This window comes from Acomys russatus, chromosome 15 (genome assembly GCF_903995435.1).
Source record: "Acomys russatus chromosome 15, mAcoRus1.1, whole genome shotgun sequence".
In the NCBI taxonomy this organism is placed as follows: domain Eukaryota; kingdom Metazoa; phylum Chordata; class Mammalia; order Rodentia; family Muridae; genus Acomys; species Acomys russatus.
The window spans coordinates 66,275,333-66,301,225 of NC_067151.1; the positions used below are offsets into that span (position 1 = coordinate 66,275,333).

At 41.4% G+C, this 25,893-nt stretch overlaps 1 protein-coding gene across 1 annotated transcript in view; it reads left to right on the forward strand.

The window, feature by feature from the left end:
* The first annotated feature begins 1,021 nt into the window (after positions 1-1,021).
* Hormad1 (HORMA domain containing 1) overlaps positions 1,022-25,893 on the forward strand; it is a 31,713-nt gene continuing 6,841 nt past the window's right edge. Inside the window, exons 1-12 of the mRNA XM_051156949.1 lie at positions 1,022-1,057; positions 2,668-2,812; positions 5,629-5,692; positions 6,594-6,630; positions 9,555-9,575; positions 9,826-9,852; positions 13,556-13,623; positions 14,315-14,466; positions 17,795-18,039; positions 19,826-19,892; positions 19,970-20,046; positions 23,257-23,340. Of these exons, the coding sequence (XP_051012906.1) occupies positions 1,022-1,057; positions 2,668-2,812; positions 5,629-5,692; positions 6,594-6,630; positions 9,555-9,575; positions 9,826-9,852; positions 13,556-13,623; positions 14,315-14,466; positions 17,795-18,039; positions 19,826-19,892; positions 19,970-20,046; positions 23,257-23,340 (1,023 nt within the window). The remainder of the gene's footprint in view (positions 1,058-2,667; positions 2,813-5,628; positions 5,693-6,593; positions 6,631-9,554; positions 9,576-9,825; positions 9,853-13,555; positions 13,624-14,314; positions 14,467-17,794; positions 18,040-19,825; positions 19,893-19,969; positions 20,047-23,256; positions 23,341-25,893) is intronic.

The following is a 25,893-nucleotide window of genomic DNA, read 5'->3' on the forward strand; positions in this document are numbered from 1 at the left end:
AGAATGAAGAAGGTGCGCGGCAGCCCCGGGGAGGCGGAGGCAGCAGGCCCAGGGCAAGCCCGGTGGGGGCGGGCGCCTCCGAGTTTGCGGCCAGCCTGATCTACTTAGTTCCAGGACAGAGCTATATAGGGAGACCTTGCCCACCAGAAGTTCAAAATCCTTTCTTGGACACTACCCTAGACTACATGAAAGCCTGTCTTAAAAAAAAAAAGTTTTAAAAAATATTTTATTTTCTGTTGACTTTAAACAGTCTTAGTGTTACTTTTTAGGGTGGAGTTCTGTGGCGCATGCAGAACACATCAGGGGAGAACTTGTGGCAATCTGTTCTCCTTCCGCCGTGTTGGTCCTACCAAGCTAGATCGCCAGGCCTGAGGCAAGCTCCTTTACCAGCTGAGGCGTCTTGTGCCCTTCCTGCTTTGCCATGTTACAGTTCCAGAGTGCAATGCATGAAGGAGACACCTACTTTGACATTTTTTGATAAAAGTAGTTTGGTTGGTTGGTTGGTTTGGTTTTTCAAGACAGGGTTTCTCTGTGTAGCCTTGTCTGTCGCGGACTCACTTTGTAGACCAGGCTGATCTTGAACTCACAGGGATCCACCTGCCTCTGCCTCCTGAGTGCTGGGAGATAAAAATATTTTTTAAATTGTCACACAGATACCACTATCACCTCAAAACACACACACACACACACACACACACACACACACACACACACACTAAACAAACAAACAAACAGTAGGATCTCAGTCAGTCTTGCCTGGTCTGCAACTTGCTAACCAGCCAAGGATAAACTTGAACTCAAGATCCTCCTGCCTCAGCCTCCCAAGTTTTAGGATTGCAGGCATGTATTATATCCTAGGGCTATGCATTGACATTTTAAAAGAATCTATCTTAAGTAAAATTCTTATATTTATTAAGATAAAAATCTCATGTAATAAAGTAGAATTTTAGAGATGAAAATTAAATCTGAAATTAAATTTTGTATTTGTGTTACATAGCTGAAGAAAATATTTCCTTGGAAGATGGCCACTATGCAGATGCGGAGAACAGCTTCCTTGGTATCATTTCTTATGACTTAATATGTATTAATGTAGCCGGGTTTCATGTTTCATGAAGTTGTAACTCATTTACTGTTTAAAAGTCAAGTATTCTCAGCACTTGGGAGGCAGAGGCAGACGAGTCGCTGTGAGTTCGAGGCCACCCTGGTCTACACAGAGTACTGCAGGGAAAAAAGAGTGCTTTAAGGAAAGAAGTGACAGGGAATTGCTGGGGACAATTGGCTCATTCATTGGCCTTGCCTTTCTTCCTTGGAGCTCTCCTTAGCCAAACGTGAGAACTGTGGAGTACAGCAAGGCCGAGTCCTGCCGGCTGCCATTCACTCATCCGTACACGAACCCAGGGCTTGGGTTTGTTTTAGGGGGTTTCTCCCTAATGATGATGTTTAGCTGGCATTCATGAAGAGAGTGGATACTTAGAATTGTGCCACTAAAAGGCAGAAAATCGTGAGAGGGCATTTCTCATCATTATTGTTGTTATTATTACTATTACTACTACTATTATTATTTTAGACAGCATCTCACTATGAAGCTCCGGCTGGCCTGGAACTGCCTATGTAACCAGCCAGGCTCTGCCCACAGAGATCTTCCTCCTCTGCCTCCTGAGCGCTGGATGAAAAGCACACGCTCCGACATCTGCCTCAGATGCACTCCTCTCCTCTGTGCTTATTCTGTACAGGAGGTTTGCCTGCATGCACGTCTGTGCACTGTGGCCGAGTGCTGTCAGAGCCCCAGGACTAAGTTAGAGCAGCTGTTAGTCACTGGGTGGGTGCAGAGAGGGAAACCCAGCCACCTGGAAGAGTAGGCGATCTTGCCGCCTTCCAGCCCCAAAGTGCATTTTTTTCTTTTTTCTTTTCGTTTGTTGTTTCTGTTTGGTTTTTGAGACAGGGTTTCTCTGTGTAGCCAAGCTGTCTTGGAACTCACTCTGTAGACCAAGCTGGCCTTGAACTCAGAGAGATCCACCTGCCTCTGCCTCCCGAGTGCTGGGATTAAAGGTGTGTGCCACCACCGGGCAAAGTGCATTTCTTGACAAAAATTTATCATACCATCGTTTGGACTCTTGAAAAGTAGAATCAAGTCTCAAATAATGCCTTTTAACAGGTATCCTGAGCGCTACAGCTGTAGGCCAGCACTGTATTATACCTTATTATACCTCCGTCAATGTAAAATGGTTGTACCTGCTGTTATATAAGATATGTTTTGTCAGAGCTGCTTTTAACCTTACTACTCAGGATGATTGAGAAGCTAACAACGCGCGCACGCGCACGCACGCACGCACGCACACACAAACACACCCACCCACCCACCCCCAATCCGGGTATCAGAACAGTAAGAGAACTGCTATTTTTCTGGGATTTTGTTTTTTTTACTTTTTTCTTAATGAACATGCTACAGTTTTCTTGAGATGAGTTGACATTTTTCTTCAGCCTTGGGTTTACCCTGAACATATCCTGCCACCCTGCAGGCTGCGGTGACTTTGTGGGCATGAGGATCCAAGAGAACTCTTTGGGAAAGTGTTGTGCTTATGCAAAACTAGACTCTGCTTTCAGGCTCAGGGGAGCTTTGTTTTCAATCAATGTCAATAAGATGTTTTAATTTCTGTTGAATTTTAGAGTGCGTTGGTGTTTCCCAGTAAGATATCAACTGAGCATCAGTCTCTGATGTTTGTGAAAAGGCTCCTAGCTGTGTCCGTGTCCTGCATCACCTATTTGAGAGGAATATTCCCAGAACGTGCTTATGGGACAAGATACCTGGATGGTAATTTACAAGATTTAAGACCTCCTTGGTTTTTTACTTAGAGAATGTGATTTTTGATAGTAGTTTTATTGATGTAATTCACATAACCTTATAACTCACCAAGGTATATAGTTCAGTGATTAAGTACTCACAGCATTATGTAATTACCACCATAATTTTAGAACATTTCACCAATCACCTCAAAAAATGCATCCACAATAAATCCTTCTCCTCTCCAGCCTTCCTAGTTATAGACAACAACTTTCTGTTTCAGTGAATGTAGAAATTCTGTATATTTTTCACAAAAAGAATCATGTGGTGTATTCTAAATGATTTAACTTATCCTGCTGTACCATGAATTAATAATTGGTTCCTTTTCACTGCTGAATAATATTCCATTGAATGTCCATATAAGTCATACACGTTTCCTTTTTTTGTGCTCTTAATGTATGAAACCACACTCATATGCAAGTTGGGTTGTTTGGTTGATTGGTTTTTAATTGTAATTTTCCCTCATTTTGCAAGTGTTATATAACGTCACCTGACATTAGACCTCTAACAATAAGTAAACATATTTAAGTGTTACTTAAAACGTTTACAATGGCACTATATGTGTTTATGCAATTTTAAAGAAGCAAGATAATAGCCACGTATGGTGTCTTAGTTTGGATTTCATAGCTGTGCAGAGACACCATGACCATACAACCCTTTTAAAGGAAAACATTTCATTAGGGCTGGCTTACAGCTTAGAGGTCTATCCATTGAGATCATGGCAGGAGCATGGCAGCACACAGGCAGACGTGGTGCTGGAGAGGGAGCTGAGAGTTGTACATGCTGATCCGAAGGCAGCAGGAGACTGTTTGCTGGGTGTAGCTTGAGCATAGCAGGCCTCAGAGCCACCTCCACAGTGACACACTTCCTCTGACAAAGCCACACCTGCTCCAACAAGGCCATGCCTTTAATAGTGCCACTCCCTATGCCCAAGCATTCAAACACATGAGTCTGGGGCCGTTTCTATTCAGACCACTAGATGTGGCACCACACATCCGCAGTCCCAGCACTTGGGAGGTAAGTCAGAGGGATCAGGAGTTCAAGGTCATCATCAAACTCATAGCAGGTTGAAGGTCTGCCCTGAGATACTTGAATCCGGTGTCAAAAATGAAACTAGCAGAGTGTGGTGGCTCATGCCTTTAATCTCAGTACTTGGGAGGCAGAGGCAGGTGAGTCTCTGAGTTTAAACTACATAGGGAATTCCAGGACAGCCAGGGCTACAAAATAAAACACAAAAAATCCTCCACGCAAAGAAGCAAAACACATCCAGTTTATAGTACAGTCATTTCTTTCCCGGCACGTAGATGGTATGTGCATAAAATTGTGCACCAGCCATATGCTGGACAATATGCCAAGCATTGTTATGTATGCTAGTTGTCAACTGGTACCTAAGTGCCGTCGTTAAGGTTACTATTGTTAGGACGCAGCGCCATGACCAAAGGCAAGTTGGGGAAGGAAGGGTCATTTGGCCTGTACTTCCTCACCATACTCCATCACTCAAGCCAGGACAGGACCTGGAGGCAGGAGCTGAAGTAGAGGCCATGGTGGGTGCTGCTCACTGCCTGGCTTGTTCAGCCTGTTTTCCTATAGAGCCCAAAATCACCAGCCCAGGGGTGGCGCCACCCACAATCGCTAATTAAGAAAATGTCCTATATCTGGATCTTATGGGGTCGGGTTTTTTCCCCCAGTTGAAATTCCCTCCTTTCAGGTGCCTCTAACTTGTGTCAAGTTGGACATAAAACTAGGAAACATACTACATACGCTTGTAAGATAGCTATTACCTGTGTTGATGAGCTAATCTAAGCAGAGTGATGCTCTCAATCCTTTTCAATGAGTTACATGCCTCTGCAGAGTCTGTTGTCTTTGAGAGTCAACTTTTGGTCTAGTTGTAATTATCTCAGTAGAATAAGAGTTCATACCAAACATTGCAAGACTGTTGGAAAACTAATGTATGAAAATCTATCTAAATTTCCTTAAATTTTATCTGGTTGCTTTGCTTGCATGTATGTCTTGTACCTTGTGTGTGCTTGATGCTCTTGGAGATCAGATCTGGTTCAGATCCCCTTGAGTCAGAGTTAGCATAAACTGCCACCTGGGTGCTGAGGATCTAACCTAGGTCCTCGGGGAGAGCAGGCAGTGCTCTTGATAGTGAGCTGTCTATCCTGCTGGGATTGTAGGTGCGCACCCTACACCCAGTGTACTTGGTGTTCGGGATTCAGTCTAGGACTTTGTGAATGTTAGGCAAACACTTAGCAACTGTGCCACAGAAATAGGAAATTTTCTACCTATCGGCTTAAATTCTTAATCATCATGACAGCATTTTATAATAAGGAGTACCAATTACTTGGAAACTGCCACTAATACTGTGCCTACAATAAGCTAGGCGGGTTGCACTTGCTTATATTATCCATGTACTGGATAGGTTAAAGCAGGAAAATTGTGAGTTCAAGACCAACCTGGGCTACATAGTGAGACCCTGTCTCAAAAATTACTAACATACCTATAATTCATAGCTAAAGAAAATCAATATCATTTAAAATTTACAGTTGAGACTGACAGGATGACTCAGTAGTTAAAGGACTTGCAGTCAAACCTCATGATCTGAATTGGCTTCCCATAACCCACACAGGAGAAGAAAACCTGCTCCCAAAGTCTCTGGCTGTCACACATATGTGTTATGATACGTGGTGTATCCACACACATAAACATATAAAACAAAGAAAAAATATAATTAACTAAATCAACTACTCATAAACACCTCTGCATTTATTCTATTTTTCATTTAGATCTTTGTGTCAAAATTCTGAAAGAAGATAAAAGTTGTCCAGGTTCCTCACAGTTAGTGAAGTGGTAAGTAAAAGACAGAAAGTGATGTTTTTTCTAATCATACTTTTTGCATATTGAATACTTTGTAAGCAGATTTTAGTAATTAACCCTTGAGCCCTGTGTGCCATGTTTTTAGGTCTTTGGATTTATGTATTTTGTTTCATGTTCCATATAAATAGGATTTTTTTTTTTCGAGACAGGGTTTCTCTGTGTAGCCCTGGCTGTCCTGGACTCACTTTGTAGACCAGGCTGGCCTCAAACTCACAGCAATCCGCCTGCCTCTGCCTCCCGAGTGCTGGGATTAAAGGCGTGTGCCACCACGCCCGGCTCTAAATAGGATTTATTTTTTATTACAACTCTACAAATAGCTATCAGATATTTTATAGTTTCCCTTCTGACCTCTCATCTTCGTATTTCTGTTTGATTGTTACACCTTTTTTGGCGGGTGGGGGTTGAGACAGTTTTCTGTGTAGTCCTAGCTGTCCTGGAACTCACTCTGTTCACCGGGCTGTATAGAACTCAGAGGTTCATCAGCCACTTGGATCACACAAGTATGGGCCACCCACCTAGCTTATTATAGACATACTGTTAATGGCCGGTTCCAAGTAATTGGTACTCCTTATTATAAAAATTGTCTGTGTAGCCCTGGCTCTCCTGGACTCACTCTGTAGACCAGGCTGGCCTCGAACTCACAGTGATCCACCTGCCTCTGCCTTCCGAGTGCTGGGATTAAAGATGTGCGCCACCACGCCCAGCTCAACCGGCTTCTTTGTTTTATTTTGTTCAGTTTGAAGCTAGTTAATAAGAAAGATACTTTAATTTAGTTATTAGTTTTGTAGGGGTAAATACAGAGATTTACGAAAAGAACTATTTTCTGAAAATGCATTAAGTATAAAAGCAACTCTGGCTTTTTTTCTTTTTTTAGGATGCTAGGATGCTATGATGCTTTACAGAAGAAATATGTAAGTCTTTCAGCGTCTTCTTCCTTTCTCTACAGCTACCACAGAGTTATCATGTACTCAGACAGTGGGTTGTTTTTTTTTGTTTTTTTGTTTTTTTGGGTTTTTTTGCTTTGCTTTTTTTGAGACAGGATTTCTCTGTGTAGCCCTGGCTGTCCTGGACTCACTCTGTAGACCAGGCTGGCCTCGAACTCACAGAGATCCACTTGTCTCTGCCTCCTGAATGCTGGGATTACAGGTATGCACCACCACGCTGGCAAATTATTTCTTTTGTTTGTTTGTTTGTTTTTCGAGACAAGGTTTCTCTGTGTAGCCTTGGCTGTCCTGGACTCACTTTGTAGACCAGGCTGGCCTCAAACTCAATGGCAATCCACCTTCCTCTGCCTCCCGAGTGCTGGCATTAAAGGCGTGCACCACCACACCCAGCTGCAAAGTATTTCTTAATTAGAGTCTAAAAGTTAGTTTCTTTGCGCTGAGGCTGTAGATGAGTGTCGGAGTACTTATCTAACATGTACAAGGTCCTGAATTCAATTCTTAGTAAAGCAAAATGAATTTTCACATGTAGTTCAAGTTAAACTGACAAAAATTCTGAAATGACTAAATTTGTATTTGTTTCAGGTTTTGAGTCATGGTCTTACTCTGTGCCAGAGCTAGCCTGAACTCATTTACATAGCTCAAGCTGGACTTGAACTCATGTCAGTATGCAAAAGTACTGAAACTTCATGGGGTTTCTGGACAAGTGGTGGTGGCGCATGCCTTTAATCCCAGCACTCAGGAGGCAGAGGCAGGTGGATCTCTGTGAGTTCGAGGCCAGTCTGGTCTACAAAGCATGTCCAGGACAGCCAGGCTACACAGAGAAACCTTGTCTCAAAAACAAAACAAAACAAAAAGAGTACAGGACACTCAGGGCTACACAGAGAAACCCTGTCTCAGAAGAAAAAAAAGAAAAAAGAAAAAAAAAGAAAAGACAGGGTTTCTCTGTAACAGCTCTGGCTGTCCTGAAACTCACTTTGTAGATCAGGCTGGCCTCAAATTCAGAGATCAACCTGCCTCTGCCTTCAAAGTGATGGCATCAAAGGCATGTTCCACCACCGCCCAGCAGTGTGACATTTTAACTAAGATTTTGAAATAGACTGTTGACTGAGTCTGCTTCTGGTCTCAGGGTGTCCGAGCACAGGTGCATACTGAGCAGGAAGGAATGAAGCTGGGCTGGTGGGCTACACAGGATCTCGGTCAGTGCGGGTTCAGGAGAAACAGCTCACTTTGTTGGGGGTGAATAAGGACCACATAAACCTTGGGGAGTGGGTAGAGGGATTCGTGAGTGTATTTCATTGGCTGAGGCGCTTGAAATGCTTCATTTGCATGAAGAGGAATTTCAGGTGTTAGCTGGACATGTCCTTATAAGGACATGGGAAGTTTAACCTGAAGCCTGGCCACTAGGCTGTGTGACCACCTCAAAGGTGGCAGAGGTGGGGGTTGTTCAGGCTGTGTGTGCCCAGACATGCAGCCCAGCGCATGGAGGAAGCAGTCCTACCCCTGCCTGTCTCAGGATGGCATTTTCAGGGTTTGGACACATCTCGACCTCTTGCTCTGGACTAGCTCCCCCAGTGGCATGGCTTTCCGGCCCCACAATAAGAACACAAACCTTTTTGCATAGAATCATTTTAAACAATATGTACAGAGAAGTTCAGTTCTAGCAGAATTGTAAAGGTGAATTTTTATCCCCAGTCCCTAACTTTCCCAATAAGACAGTAAATATGGAACACCATATACACCCTGGCACCTAGGAGCATTGGTAAACTAGTGGTTGACAAAACCATTGATCCCAGCACTCTGAAGGCAGAGGCAGGCGGATCTCTGAGTTCGAGGCCAGCCTGGTCTACAGAGTGAGTTCCAGGACAGCCCAGGCTACACAGAGAAACCCCATCTCAAACAAGAACAACAACAAAGAAGTAAATATTTTCCAATAATATTAAATGCCATTATAATTTTTGGGAAAGCTATGGGGAATTGGAATAATTTTTATAATTTACTTCTTTTTTTGAGCCAGTGTCGTACTTTGTAGCTGTCTGGAACTCACTATATAGATTTGGCTGGCCTCAAGCTGGAATTAAAATGGTGTCTCCGTACCTTGTAATTGGCAATAAGTAATGTTCTATTTGATTAAGTCAGTAAAATAAAATGCTGACATGAATTTCAGCCATCAAAAAGCCAAGTGAAAAATTATTTGGGAGAATAGACATGATTTGAAGTATACTTTCCTTGGTGGTTATGTGCTTTTAGAAATAAATATTGAGAGATGGGTGTGCTGGTACCGCTTTCAATTGCAGCACTCAGGAGGCAAAAGCAGGTGGATCTCTATGAATTCAAGGCCAACCCATCTATATAGCAAGTTCTAGGACAGCCAAGGCTACTTAGTGAGACTGTCTGAAAAAGCACCACGCTGCTCCCCTTCCCCACAAAAAGAAGGAAAGAAGGGCTGGAGAGATGGCTCAGAGGTTAAGAGCACTGTCTGTTTCTCCAAAGGTCCTGAGTTCAATTCCCAGCAACCACATGGCACCTCACAACCATTTATAATGACATCTTCTGACAGGCAAAACACTGTATAGATAATAAATAAATAAATCTTAAAAAAAAAAAAAAAAAAAGAATGGTTTCCTTGGTGAGACTCCCTTGGAGAAACTGAATTTTCAAAAATTAAAAAATAAAAAATAAATAAAAAAGAAGGTAAGAAATGTTGAGCTAGAACAAATGTTCTTATATGGCCATAGGAGCACTAAAAATTGAACTCAAGGTTGTGCATGTGCTAACTCTGTTGTGGAGTTATACTCCATGCTTCTGAACGAGTACAAAGAGTTTTTATGATCCATCATGAAAATGTATTTTATAGAATACAATTAAGACTTCTGTTCTCTGTTTTCTTTCAGCTAAGGATGATCATTCTAGCTGTAAGTACTTTTAAATTGTATCTTTTAACACTGTTAAAATTTCCCTTTATTAAATGGCACTGAAACTATCAGATGATTTATGCCACTTTACTCAACCAGTTGAAGTATCCAGTGGGGCAAAAGAAATAAAGTTTTATTTGAGAGGGTCATTTTAGTTTTTTATTTTGTTCCATTGAATCATCTTAATACTTTAATTTTCAATTTCGTCAAAAGTGAGAACTTTACTTGACTGTAATTCATTTTTACCTAGGTGTACACCAATCCAGAAGATCCTCAGGTGAGTGTGCTTGAGCCAGAAGTGTTAGAAATATAATCTTTCTAATCTCTAAACACAGGGACTGTGGTGTGGGCTACCACTCTCATGTTTTGGGCATTTTTTAATATTATTTTCATTTTGTTGTTATACTGGGGGTTGAACCTACAGCCTAGAACATGCTAGGCAAACTCTCCACAGCAAATCACCACCCCACCCCCAGTCTTTGGAAGAATTTGTGTGCTTATTCTATAATAGGCTTTATTCTTTGGAGCTTTATTAGAGTTGCCCCTTATTTATTCATCATAACCTAATTAGAATTATTATCACCCCTTACAGATTAGGGATGTGTAGTTTTTATCACTATATACACACACACACAGGTTGTGCACACAAGTTGGTTGGTTTATCACCCTCCTTACTCCTTTGAGACAGGTTCTTTCAGTGAAGCAGGAGCTAGTCTGCTGGCCAGCAACGCCTCGTGACCCTCCTGTCATGCTTCCTCACAGGGGGAGGATTACAGGTTCATGCAATCACACGCAACAGTTATTACATGGCTTGGGGGGATTTGGATTCTGTTGCTCATACCAGTGTACCAGGCTCCTTTGCCTGCTGAGCTATTTCCCTAGACTCAGGGTTCAAGATTTCTTAGCTACAGTACTATAGCAGATGAGACAAAACCAAAATTTAGGAAAACCAGCTCACCATGTGGGAGGTTTCAACCACTAAAATGTAATGTGTCACTTAGTCCTAGAAGAATATCTAAACTGATCAGGGCTGAGGATGTGGCTCAGCTGGTAGAAAGTTTGTTTAACTTACACAACCCTAGGTAAGAAACTAGCTATAGTGGGCATACACATGAAATCCCAGAGCTGTCTCTATGCCTGAGTGTATACTGACCTGCAAAGAAAGCAAAATATCCTCCACACTTAGCTGAGGTACTATTGCCAGTTAATGGTTGCTGAGGGAAGGAGAGTCATTTTTCTTCAGTGGAATTAACCGCTTGTAAATTGCCCATGACTGGTTAACATAATAACCGATGGGCATGCAAGTAGCCCTAGTTAAACACAGTGCATTTTTTAAACTAAATATTCCAAGCTTGAGGAGGGCTGACTATGTATTTTGTCTTTGAAATTCATGTCAACACCTAATGCTTAATATATGTCCATAATGACAATGTGGATTGTTGAAGGGAAAGGCTATGATTTAATTAATTATTCAAAAAATATTCATTACTGGATTGATTTTGTTATTGTTTCCTGAGACTAAGCCTCTGTATATAACCCTAGCTATCCTAGAACTCACTATGTAGACTAGACTGGCCTTGAACTCACAGAGATCTGCCTGCTTCTGCCTCTCAAGTGCTGGGATTAACAGTATATGCCACAATGAGTAGCCTTACTGTGCACTAGCTGTACTTATTAAATATCTTTTGTGTGCTATCAGCTTTGTTAAGGGCTCTATAAATTAGCTGTTTGATGGTCTATATTATTAGTAAGATGGTACTGTCTTTAGTTTTTCTCTTAGCTAGGGAAACAGAAGCTCACGTTGTCTGCACGTGGTTACAGTGTAGCCAGGATCCAAGCCTCCTGGATGTGGTGTCAGGATCCAAGCCTCCTGGATGTGGTGTTGGCAGCACAAGTCTCATGTCTTTGATCCTCTCACTCAGGAAGCAGAGGCAGTCACATCCCTGAGTTCAAAGCTAGCCTGGTCTACGTACTAACCCACTTCGAGGCCAGTTAGGGCTACATAGTGAAACCCTGTCTTTAATAAGTTGGAATTTTTAAAAAATCTGCTTTTGCTGGATCTGGTAGTGCATGGCTGTTATCTCAGCACTTTGGACATGGAGCCAGGAAGCACTACAGTTCAAGGTCAGTCCTTGGCTCCATAGTGATTGGTAAAAATAATAACAAAAGTAGATCCTATGCTTAGTATCTGCTTTAGTTCCTTTTCTATTACAGGGACTTGGTAAATTATAAAGAATAAAGGTTGGGCTGGAAAGATGACTCAGAGGTTAAGAGCACCGTCTGCTCTTCCAGAGACCCTGAGTTCAATTCCCAGCAACCACATGGTGGCTCACAGCATCTATAATGTGATCTGATGCCCCCTTCTGGTGTGCAGGTGTACACACACACAGAGCACTCATATACATAAATAAATCTTGAAAAAAAATTTTACAAAGAAGAAAATCATTTAAAAAAAAAAGAATAAAGGTTTATTCCATTTATTATCCTGGAGGGTAGGATCTGAGGTTATGAATTTATTTCTTCTAGTTATAAATGTTAGGAAGTCCAACATCTAGGGGTAAGCAAAATTTAGTAATGACCTCCTGTCTGTCTCTCTCACAAACACGTGCACGCGCACACACAGTGGAAGGAAGAGAGATATCTTTTTATAAGGAACCACATTTGATCCACTTCTGTGATAACTGAATTATCTATTTATAAATAATTCGTGAGGGCAGGGTCCACTTAACTCAGTGGTTCTCAGCCTGTGAGTCTCACACTTTTTGGGGGGTCTCAAACGACCCTCCCACAGAGGTCACCTAAGACCATTGGAAAACAGACCATAACAAAATTACAGTTATGAAGTAGTAATGGAAATAAGTTTGTGGTTACTGGTCACCACAGCCTGAGGAACTGTATTGAAGGGTCAGTGTTAGGAAGGGTGAGACCTATCAGCTTCACCTGATGGCTTCTCTAAGATGGCACTCCTTCCTCTAGTCAGCCAGTTGTAATCTAGCTGTGCCAGCTCAAAGTACCGATGTGTGTGTTTGGTCGTCATGTCCAGGGGGCTCATTTAGGTTAACACACAACGCTGTGTGTGTGCTGAGTGTCCACTCAGTGCACTCTTCTTCCTTTTGTTTAGCACTAGTTGACCAGATTGGCTTCAGCTGCCTTTTCTGCTAAAACAACCATCCTAGCTACTGTGCAAAATCAGTGCCATCAAGAATTGTGAATTCAACTTTTTTAAAAAAATGGAGCCTACTTGCTCTCTGGTTTTTTTTTTTTTTTTTAATATTTATTGTATATGAGTGCTTTATCTGCAGAAGAGGGCACCAGATCTCATTACAGATGGTTGTGAGCCACCATGTGGTTGCTGGGAATTGAACTCAGGACCTCTGGGAGAGCAGGCGGTGCCCTTAACCACTGAGCCGTCTCTCCAGCCCTGTGAATTCAATTTTTAAAAGTCATCTTTTTTCACTCCCAGAAAAAGAAAATCCCATTCTTAAAATCATTGCCCTGGGGGGCTGGGCATGGGGGTGCACGCCTTTAATCCCAGCACTCGGGAGGCAGAGGCAGGTGGATCTCTGTGAGTCCAGGACAACCAAGGCTACACAGAGAAACCCTGTCTTGAAAAACCAATAAATAAATAAATCATTGCACTGGGGACTTAAGTTTCCAATACATAAACTTCTGAGGCAATTCAAACCACAGCCCTCACCCACTCTGCTTAGCTGTGGTTCCTCCTGCGTTTGCCTGCTGGAGCATTCCTACCATTAGTACCTGTAACAGGCACGAGAGTCGGTCAGGGACTCTCTCTCTCCACAACTGAAGTGCCAGATCCCAGACTGTCAGCATTAACCATGAGCACTTGGAAACTGCAGTGGACCAACGGAGATGAGCACACTGGAGAGAACCACTGACTGAGTGTTTGGAGGCAGGGTAGAGCACTGGCAGTCAGAACTGTGCACCAGTTACATAACTGCAATGTTTTCTGTTTTAAGACAATTTCAGAATGTTACCAGTTTAAGTTCAAGTACACCAAAAATGGACCGATCATGGACTTTATAAGGTATTGTTCTATAGTTTTATATTATCAACTGCCACTTGTCATTCATGCTACTTAGCTAGACTTCAAAGTTATTTCTGAAACTTCTCAAATTCCCAGTTAGCAATTTGACTTTACATGATGGAGTGGTGGGATGTGGCCATGACGTCTGTCACCCACTTTCCCTCTCCAGGGTTAGTTTGGCTGATGTGACTGCCTGACGTGGTGCTCTGTTCCTTTATTGCCTCTCCCAGTGACTCCCTCCCAATGCCGCCACCCTCAGTTAAAGATAGTGGAGGGTTGTTCTTCATTCAGGGTTTATGAGTAGCTGTGATTTTTCTGCTAGAACCTCCCCCAGACCAGCTGTCAAAATGAAACGAGACTTAGAACTCCACAAGACAAGATCAGTGTGCTAATTATATACTGTTTTAATTACAAAAGCAGTATTGAATGGTTAGAGATACATTTAAAACCCATCATTTAGTTCCTTTAAATGCTTTGTATACAATGCATAGTTGTTTTATTGATGTAAAACGTATTTAGCTTATAATAATGATGTTAATAGTGATACTATATTTTTATAATAGTGACATTAAAATATTTTGTGGTTTCACTATAGTAACAATATCTTAAAATAATGTCAAATTGTTAAATGTGAAATAATATTAGAAGTCACAAGTCTTATGAAAGAAATTGATATCTGATTCTTTTCTAGCAAAAACCAAAACAATAAATCTAGTACAACATCTGCTGACACCAAGAAAGCAAGCATTCTCCTCATTCGGAAGATTTATGTCCTGATGCAGAACCTAGGGCCTTTACCTAATGACATTTGCCTGACCATGAAGCTTTTTTACTATGATGAAGGTACTACTTGTAATATATCTTTTTTTAGTTTTATTATTTCAAAAATTGGTTTCCGCCAGGCAGTGGTGGCGCATGCCTTTAATCCCAGCACTCGGGAGGCAGAGGCAGGCGGGTCGCTGTGAGTTCGAGGCCAGCCTGGTCTACAGAGTGAGTACAAGACATCCAAGGCTACACAGAGAAACCCTGTCTCGAAAAACAAAAAACAAATTGGTTTCCATGTCTAATGTTTAAAGAGTCTTTGATATTAGAAAAGTTGTATTTAATGTGAGTATTTGAAAAAGAACCATGTTGGGAGGGAGAGCTGACTCAGAGTTTAAGAGCACTTGCTACTGTTGCAGAGGACTAGAGTCTGGTTCTCAGCACCAATTGTGTTGGGTGACAGAAATGCCTGTAACTCCATGTCCACGGTGACCCAGTGCCTCTTCTGGGCTTCCCAAGCACCTGCATTTATGTAGACAAAGACAGACACACACACACACACAACGAATAAAAATAAAATAAATACTGAAAAACAAAAATGTCTGCAAAAAGCTGGGCATGATCCCAGCACTCAAGGAGGCAGAGGCAGGTGAATCTCTGTGAGTTCAAGGCCAGCCTGGTCTACAGAGTGAGTCTAGGACAGACAGCCAGTGCTACACAGAGAAACTCTGCCTCAAAAAAAAAAAAAAAAAAAAACTCTAAAAAATGCATCCCTCTCGATGATCCGAACTTCTGTAGGAAATGTAACTTATAATTAAAGAAATAGTGAAGTGCTATTTTTTCATTTACCAGATTGGTAAAATTTATGAACCCATAACTGAGAATTCCCTTAAACATTCTTGAAGGGCCAGACCATCATGTCACATGACTTTAATCCCAGCACTTGAGAGGCAGAGGCAGAGGCAGAGGCAGGAAGATCAAATCTCTGAGTTCGAGGCCAGCATGATCTACAGAGTGAGTTCCAGAACAGCCAAGGCTACACAGAGAAACTCTGCCTTGAAAAACCAAAAGAAATAAATAAATAGATTAATTAATTAATTCTTGAGATAATGCATACAAGAGCAACATTTTCAGCGGACATTTTGTCATTATCAAAACTTTTTGGGTTTTGATGGCATTGAGGAGCTGGGTAGGTCAGCCAGGCTACATTCAGTGCAGCAATGGAGCTACTACACCCTGTCAGCTACCCTGAGTCATGCTGGGACACCTGAGCTCACTGCCCACACAGCGGATTAACATGATGCACGAAGCAGCTGAACAGATGTTTCCGGGAATTATTCTTTTTTCTGCAGTAGTTGGGTTTATCTATGGCACATGGCTGAACAGTTTTGAATGGCCTGTCTATATAGTTACAGACTGATTTGCTTTCTCATGTTTGCTGACGCCTCCATGGCCCATTTCTCACTGACTCCCCCTAAATTGTTTAACATGGGCTTAAACTTTTTTTTTTTTTTTTTTTTTTTTTTTGTAGCTCAGGCAATTTCAAACTCTCTGCATAGACCAGGCTGGCCTTGAACTCACAGGGATCCTCCTGCTTCTGCCTCCCAAGTGTTGGAATTAAAGGCATGAAATGCACCATCATGCTCATGCCTAGCACCACCTATCTTCTTACAGAACAGCTGTGTAAAGATTTAGTTATGGGGCTGGAGAGATGGCTCAGAGGTTAAGAGACCTGCCTGCTCTTCCAGAGGTTCTGAGTTCAAGTTCACAACCATTTATAATGAAATCTGGTGCCCTCTTCTGGCCTGCTGACACACATGCAAGGAAGAACATTGTGTACATAATTAATAAATCTTAAAAAAAAAAAAAAGATTTAGTTATCTGTGTTTCATTTCTAATCCAGTTGTGTTTTAATTTTAAAACTATTTACATAATATCTTCATAATTTTGTTATGTCAAATAGAAAATATAAGTATGTAATGTTTCTTTCAGGTATATATAATGAATAATCACCTCACAACTGGATTATTTAAAAAACAACAAATGTTTTGGTTCTTTGGTGCTGGTGCTTGAACTTAAGGCCTTGTGTATACTAGGCAGGCATTCTACCATGAAGCTGTATCTCTTACCCCAAATTTTAATATTTTAATTTTGAGAATAGCTAGCACAAATATCCAAGGTTATATATTTATAAGAATTTTCTTCTTTTTTTCTTTCTCTTTTTTTGTTTTGTTTTGTTTTGTTTTGAGACAGGGTTTCTCTGTGCAGCCGTGGCTGTCCTGGACTCACTTTGTAGACCAGGCTGGCCTCAAACTCACAGTGATCCACCTGCCTCTGCCTCCCAGAGTGCTGGGATTAAAGGTGTGTGCACCTTCACCTCCTGCTCGTAAGAATTTTCATTATAGCAGTGGTTAAAATAGGAGCAAAGTATAAGTAGAGTGTCTTTCTTGAAGACTAAGTAAATTATGTTGCAACCATATTAAAAAATGCACTATGAACTGTTAAAATCACAGAGGGACTGCAGCAGTGCTCTCATTACTGACCATCCCCTTGCACCTGACAAAAGAAGAGCTAGGCATGAACATCCTGCATTATTTAAAGATATGTAAATAATACAAAGGATATATATTTCCTAAAGCATATACAAACATGAAGATTCCTATTTTCTGTTTTGGTTTTGGTTTTGGTTTTTCGAGGCAGGGTTTCTCTGTGCAGCCCTGGCTGTCCTGAACTCACTTTGTAGACCAGGCTGGCCTCGAACTCACAGAGATCCACCTGCCTCTGCCTCCCAAGTGCTTGGATTAAAGGTATGTGCCACCGTGCCCAGCCTAAGATTCCTATTATATGCATAATATTTTCTATATAAACATAAACCATTGTCTTTTATTACAGAACACAATAACAACTTTTAACAGTTACTCATTCTGTGCATTCTTTTTTTAATATTTTTAAAGATTTATTTATTGCATATGAGCACAGAAGAGGGCACCAGATCTCATTACAGATGGTTGTGAGCCATCATGTGGTTGCAGGGAATTGAACTCAGGACCTCTGGAGGAGCAGGCGGCACTCTTAACCTCTGAGCCTCTCTCCAGCCCCATTCTGTGCATTTTCAATTCTGAATGCTTTACAGGTTACTATTTTGTATCCACAGTGACCTCTTGTGGGTAGATACTGTTATTTTCCCCATTTGACAAGGAAACCAAACCAAGAATGATAATTTGCTCAGTCATGGCAGCCAGTCAAAAAAATGACAGTGATCCTTAAGGAATAAGGCTCAGTGGAGAAGGGGCGTGCCTGCACCTCAGCTCAGGCTCTTCCGTCTGAATTTAGTCTTGCTTTGTTTTTTGTTTTTGTTCAGCTTCTTCAGTTTTACAAAAGTACAGTTTTTAACTTCCTTTTTTTGCAGTTACACCCCCAGCTTACCAACCTCCAGGGTTTAAGGACGGTGATTGTGAAGGGGTGATATTTGACGGGGACCCCACCTACTTGAACGTGGGAGAAGTCCCCACACCTTTCCACACCTTGAGACTAAAAGTGACCACTGAGAAAGAACGAATGGAAAATATTGATTCAACCATACTAACACCAAAGCAATCAAAAATATCATTCCAGAAAATTCTAATGGACAAAGATGATGTAGATGAAAATCATGTAAGTGTGAACATATTCAAAGAATAATAAAGTACAATAGTAGCAAACGTTGGCATTGAGGACTTGGATAGATTTAATGTCTCAATAAATACTATAGTACAATCCTCAGGTTGGAAGAGCTTTAGTATATCTTGAAGCTGGATCAAATGGCTGTGCTGGGAGCAAACTCTGATTGCTCAGCCCAGGCCTTGAGCACTTCACGTGCTGTGTCATAGCACAGGCTCTCGTTTTTAAAATGCTGCGTCTTTATAGTTGAGGCCAGGGTTAGCTTGCTGTGCGCCGGAGGCTGTCGTTGGACTCCTAACTCTCCTGCCTGCTCCTCAGTGTTGGGATTGCAGGCATAACCACCATGTCATCTAGGAGTTTTCTTTAAATATTTGAATCTCAGGCTAAAAGAATGGTTCGGTAGGTAAAATTTTGCTGCACAAAATGTGTGTGACCAGTTTCTCAGAGCCCATGTAAAAGCTGCATATGATTGTGCAAGTCTCTGACTCTTGCACTGGGAGGGTCAGGGCTAGAAACAGAAAGATTCCAGGAACTTGTTGGCCAAGCACCTTCAAGTTCAGTCAGTGACAGACGCTGCCTCGGAAAGACATAAATAAGCCTGGCATGGGCATGCAAAAACTTTAAGGCTCAACACTCAAAAGGCAGAGGCAATCAGATAACTGAGGTCACGGCCAGCCTGGCCTATATAGTAAGCTCTAGACCAGCACAGTGAGGCCTGTCTCAAAAACAAATGAGGTAAGGAATGATAAAGGCAAGCAGCCTACATTAACCTCTGGCCTCCTTGCGTCATACCCCAACATGTACATACATGTGTGCACATCCATACATACACAGTATTTGAGTCTCTCTCACACGTCACAAAGGGAGCTGCTGGGCCCTGCTATTAAGGTTGTAGTCTAGCATGTCTGGAAAGCCCTGAGCTCAATGAAATGCAGGACTCTCTTTGTCAGCAGGGCTTCTCCTCCTCTGCCTGGGGAGCCTGAACCCCCATACCCTCTACCTGAGGAATGTCACACAGGCCTTAACGAAGTTAGAGGTTCAACTTTATTTCACCAGATAAGACCTTGCTCAGCAAGCACCTGGAACTCTTGGAGCGCCTCGCCATAACACGAAGCATCTCAGTGCCTTACCCCTCAGCCAATCGTTGTACCCACTCTGGAAACCCCACTGCCCAAGGTTCACATTAGCCCTTGTTCATCTCAATTAAGAACTCACAACCTTTTCCACTAAATTTCATGTAAGAGAGTTTAAACCAGTTGTTATTTGTACTATACCATAACTAAGTTCGCCCTCCACTGACTTCCTCAAGAGGGTTGGCATAGTCAGTTACATGAGCAGCTTGTGTAATCATACCTAATGCCATGCGCTCAGACAATGGTAACACCAAGAATTTAGAATAAACACAAAATTTTGGAAAATAGGCCCTTTTTTCTATTTACCCTTAAAGCAACCCTAAAAAGAAAATAGTTTATATTTTTTGCATAAATAAGTTGCCTTGTGGATTAGACATGGTAGCACATGCCTTTAATCACAGCACTCAGGAGGCAGAGGTAGGCGGATGTGAGACGAGCCTAGACTACAACGTTAGTTCCAGAATAGCCAAACCTGTTACACAGAGAAACCCTGTGTCAAAAGAAAAAAAAAGTGCCTTGTGATAGTAATTCTATTACTTACCATCTATTTCTATCTCTTACATAAAGCAAATGTGTTCATTGGTGTCCTTACCTAATTGTTTTCATTTATTTTTTTAAATTGTTCAATTTTTTTCATATTTATGTAGAATAATTTTGACATTAAAACTAAAATGGATGAACAGGAAGAAAACTCTGGAACTTCTGAAATGAAAGGTAAGAAGCTCACAAAAATATTTATTAACTACCAATTCAATTTCATGCCATCCTAACTTTCTTTTCCTTTTTAACAGAACCAAAATTAGAATGTGAGGAAGAAGAAATTATGCAGTTCAAAAAAACCCCAAGTCCTTCAATTTCTCATTGTCAGGTATAAACATAGAAGAAGTTACATCTGGCTTTCAATTTTATTTTGTTTTGTCTTGTTTTACGCTACTTACATGTCTGTCTGAAACAGGTTCTAACAGTGTACCCCAATTTGGCCTAGAACTCACTATGTAGTCCAAGCTGGCTGCAAACTTCTATCCTTGTGTAGAGGAATTTTAATGGATGCTCTGGCAAGGGATCATATTCAAAGACCTAGGTCTGTGTAATACAGGCTGCTGTTAGTACACACATTTAATCCAAACTCAGGCTGGAATTTAGTACACAACTTTAATCTTAAACAATGATGTCTAATTGAGGGGCAGATAAAGTGATGAATCAGAAATATTTGAAAGAATGTATCATAAATAGGTTATGCCCAACTCCCAAGAGACAGGAAAGAGAAGCTACGGAAGAGCAGCACAGACAGAGAGAGGAAGAGAGCTTGTGGAAACAGTACAGTAGAATTCGGAAATACAGTACAGTTTGGTGCAGTTTGATTCAGGTGGGTGTAGCTGAGTTCGTGCAGTTCAGGAAGTTCAGAAGCAGTTTTTACAAGCAAAGCAATTCAGTGAGAAACAGAAAGAAGGCAGTTTGCATCAGTCAGCTTGTAGAGTTTTGAGCCAGAACAGATGAATTGAACCAGCCAGCTGGAGTTCAGAAAGAACTGAAAAGGGTGAGCTATTCAGCAGTGACTCTTAGAGGCCAAACACATTCTAGGCCTAGGTTAGCAGATGGAGGCTGGAAGCTGAAGCCTTCAAGGTCTGGGCTTGCAGAAGATTAAATTGTACAGAGGCTAGAAACTTCCAGGCCTAGGCCTAAGGATAGATAGAAATGCTATGGGCTCACCTCAAGCTACGTAGTCATAAAGCTCAGGTATGGCTCTCCTCTCATCCCCACATCTGAAAAATAAAAAACATTTACAACCATGTTCTTACCTCTGCTTTTTTTTTTTTCTTTTAAGATTTATTTATGAGCCAGGCCTTTAATCCCAGCACTCAGGAAGCAGAGGCAGGCAGATCACTGTAAGTTCGAGGCCAGCCTGGTTTACAAAGTGAATCCAGGACAGCCAAGGCTACACAGAGAAACCCTGCCTTGAAAAACCAAAAAAAAAAAAGCCCAAGGGGCATGTCCCACGAAAGCCTTCACTTACCAGGAAACTGGGACAGAGGGGAGGGCATCCTATTGGGACTCTAAATGAGAGACGCATGGGAGAATAGCAAAATAAAAGGATACAGAGGGTCCTAGAAACCTACAAGTAGAACATTATGATAGGCAGATTTGGGCCCAGGGGTCCCGCTCAAACTAAGGCACCAGCCAAGGACAATACAGGAGGTAAACTTTAAACCCCTTCCCAGATCTAGCCAGTGGTCAGAATATTCTCCACAGTTGAGTGGAGAGTGTGATATGACTTTCTCACGTACTATGGTGCCTCACATTTGACTATGTCCCCTGGAGGGGGAGACCTGGTGGCACTCAGGGGAAGGACAGCAGGTAGCCAAGAAGAGACTTGATACCCTATGAGAATATACAGGGGGAGGTAATCCCCCTCAGGAACAGTCATAGGGGAGGGGAATAATAGGAAAATGGGGCGGGGGGAGGAATGGGAGGATACAAGGGATGGGATAAACATTGAGATGTAACAAGAATAAATTAATTTTTAAAAATTGTATTAAAAAAATTGTATTAAAAAAAGATGTATTTATTAAGTATACACTGTTCTGCCTGCATGTACACCTGCAGGCCAGAAGAGGGCACCAGATCTCATTATAGATGGTTGTGAGCCTCCACGTGGTTGCTGGGAATTGAACTCAGGACCTTTGGAGGAGTCATCTCTCCAGCCCCAACCTCTGCTTCTTGAGTGCTTAGATTATAGCTATGGAAAAAAAAAAAAAAAGATTATAGCTGTGAACCATCATATCTGGCCTTTAGATTTTATGTGATGAATATTTTGCATACACATACATGTATGTATGTATAATGTGTACTGTGTGACTGTCTGGTGCACATGGAACCTAGAAGATGACATCAGATACGCTGGGACTGGAGTTATAGCAGTTGTGAGCCGCCATGTAGGTGGTGGTCTTCTGAAAGAGCAGCCAGTGCTCTTTACCATTAAGCCATCAGTCCAGGCCCTGCTCTAACTTTTTTTTAAAAGATAATTGCGTATATCCTTATTTGATTATTACTCACACTTTCTTACCTTAGGTGTTACAGAATAAAAGTAAGTATTTAGATAAATTATTATAGATAAAATTATGTTAAGGTTTTTAGTAGATCACTTTATATCATTTGTTTATGTAAATAAATATTTAATAATAAACCTTAAGATGATTGTAGAGGGCTGGTGAGATAGCTCAGGAGGTAAAGGGATTTGCTACCAAGCCTGATTACCTCAATTTGATTCCTAGGACTCACATGATGAAAACACCAATTCCTTCAGGATGTGCTCTGATCTCTAACATATGCACTGTGGTGTACATGCTTCTCTCCCTGATAAATAAATGTAAACAAAAATTAACGTTCATAGACTCTAAGAATTTCAGAGCTTACACTTTTTCTGTTTGTCTGTTTGAGGGGTTGAGAGAGGGTCCTATTATGTAAGCTTAGCTAGCCTGGGACTCCCTAGACTAGACTGGCCCCAAAGTTACAGCACTCCTCCTCCTGCCTCTTGAGTGCTGTGACTAGAAGTGGGAGCCACAGCCAGGAGTGGTGGCGCACGCCTGTGATCCCAGCACTCGGGAGGCAGAGGCAGGCGGATCGCTGTGAGTTCAAGGCCAGCCTGGTCTACAAAGAGAGTTCCAGGACAGCCAAGGCTACACAGAGAGACTCTCTCTGTCTCAGGGAGAAAACAACATTAAAATTAAAAATAAAGAAGTGTGAGCTACTGTGTCCAGTACAAGATGCTAAATTTTATGTGGGTTTTTTTTTTTTTTTTTTTTTTGTGGTTTTGGGTTTTGGTTTTGGTTTTGGTTTTGGTTTTGGTTTTGGTTTTGGTTTTCCAAGACACGTTTTTTCATGTAGCCCTGGCTGTTCTGGTACTCACTCTGTACACCAGGTAGCCTCAAACTCACAGAGATCTCCCTGCTTCTGCGTCCTGAGTGCTGGGATTAAAAGCATGCACTATCACCACCTAGCTGTGATTAATATTTTGGGCCCCACTTACAATGATTTTTATTATGGTATTTTATATGGTTTTGTGAAATGTCTTTTCTAGGTTGAACAGTTAGTTAGTAAAACATCTGAACTTGACGTGTCTGAAAGCAAAACAAGAAGCGGAAAAATCTTTCAGAGTAAAATGGTAAATAATTTTGTAATTTCCTCCTTCATGTGTGAATTTTTCAGGCTATTTTATTTGTTTTTTATGGTTTGTTTTTTGTTTTTGTGACAGGGTCTCTCTTATATATGTGTACAGATACATATATACATACATAACACACATATACACACATAACACACATATATACACACATACACATATATAAATATATATCGCTATGTATGCCGGGCTCGATCTCACAGAGATCTGCCTGCCTCTACCTTCTGAGTGCTGAGATGATACTTGTTTACCACCACACCTCTCTATTTTCCAGCATTTCTTTTTAATAATTTGTTTATTTTTATTTTACGAGCATTGGTATTTTGCCTTCATGTTTTTCTGTGTGAGAATGTTAGATCCTCTGAAATGGAGTTACAAACAGGTGTGAACGTCCATATGGTGCTGGAAGTTAAACCCAGGTCCTCTGGAAGAACAGCCAGTGCGCTGAGCAGCTGATCCATCTTTTCAACCTCATATTTTCAAGGGTTTCTCTCTCTCTCTCTCTCTCTCTCTCTCTCCCTCTCTCTCTCTCTCTCTCTCTCTCTCTCTCTCTCTCTCTCTCTCTCTCTCTCTCTCACTCTCACTCACAGTGATGTGCACCACCATGCCTGGCTCAAGTATTTCTTAAATAGCTATTTATGTGCCAAGTACATGCTAGAAGCCAGGGAGATAGACAGACACGAACACACACACACACACACACACCATAGACAGACACGAACACACACACACACGCACGCACACACACACACAGATAGATGATTGATAGACAGATAGATAGATCACATTGTTTAAGATACTGTGTGGTAGCCAGGCGTGGTGGCGCACGCCTTTAATCCCAGCACTCGGGAGGCAGAGGCAGGTGGATCGCTGTGAGTTCGAGGTCAGCCTGGTCTACAAAGTTCAGGATAGCCAAGGCTACACAGAGAAACCCTGTCTCAAAAAAAAAAAAAAAAAAGAAAGAAAGAAAGAAAAAAAAAAGATACTGTGTGGTACCTGGATGGAAACAATGACCCAAGATCACTATAGAAGTCTTAATAGATTACATGGAGGCACAAAGGAAAGAATGGAAGTTTTGGTCAAAATACATGAAGAATCTGAAAAAGGTTCTGAGAAATGATATTATCTAGATTTCTAAAGAAAATTTCTAGAATATCAGAAAGTTCCCATGTTGTATTTTGGTTTTTTTGTTTTTGTTTTTGTTTGGTTTTTCGAGACAGGGTTTCTTTTCTCTGTGCAGCCTTGCCTGTCCTGGAATCCTTCTGTAGACCAGGCTGGCCTTGTCTCATACATTTGCCTCAATTTCAACACTCAGAGATCCACCTGCCTCTATCTGCCAAGTGCTGGGATTAAAGGCAAAAACCACCATCACCTGGACCCATGTTCTGTTTTGTAAATTGATTATCTTGCCATTACAAGTTGATATTTTGTAGATATCTTGCATAATATAAATTTCATTGAGCAAAAATCAATTTTTAGTTTCCATAACTAATTTTACTAAATAGAAGTTCATATTTGATTTGGTTTTTCAAGACAAGCTCTCAGGTAACCTAAACTGTTATTGAAGTCATTGTGTAGCTGAGACAGGCCTTAAATTCTTCTTGCTCCTCATGTTTCTGTCTTCAGTGTACACGGATTATAGCTGCATACTCCACGCCTAGTTCAGATTTTATTTTAGACCTTTAAGTTACTCTCTAAGATCCAGGAATGGAGAAAAGGCATTTATAAAATAGTTTCAAGATTAGGGAACAAAGAGCTTACTTTGCCAGTGCTGTGCTAGAGCAGAGCTTCCTAAGGTCTCTCTCAGTGACATCATAATGGCAACGTGAAACTGAACATTGCAAATACCTCAGGATTCCTCCCATAGAGCTGACTGTAAAGCATCCCCCAGACGCTGCCTTGTTCATGGGTATTTTTCTTCTCCACATTTTCAATAGAAAATTAGAATTAGCAGAAGGTAATATTCATGCTAATATGCTGATGAGAGTAAGAAACAAATAAGCGTAAGGCAGATGTGGTACATACCTGTTACCCCAACACTTGAGAAGTGGATTCAGAAAATAGCTGTGAGTTTGCGGCCACCCTGGGCTGCATGGTGCCTTTCAGGCCAGCATGAGCTATACTCTACTGAGAGGGGCTGGGGCTGAGGGATACAAAAATTAGGAATGTCATGAATTATTACTTCTAGCAGCAAAATATCCTAGCCAGCTTCAACTTAGAATAAATATCTTTCACTAGGATATAAGAAGAAAGGCAGCATTCAAAATAATGTTTAAGCCCAGTGTGGTTTTGCACTCAGAAGGCTGTGTCTGGAGGATTGCCACAGGCTCAAGGGCACCCTGGGTGACAAAGTGAGGTCTGTCTCAAAACGAAACCAATGCTGGGAAGTGGCAGCGCACACCTTTAGTCCCAGCACACAGGAGGGTCTCTCAGGTTTTTTTTTTTTAATATTTTATTCAATTTTAATTTATGTGCACTGGTGTGAGGGTGTCAGATCTTGGAGTAACAGATAGTTGTGAATTGCCATGTGGGTGC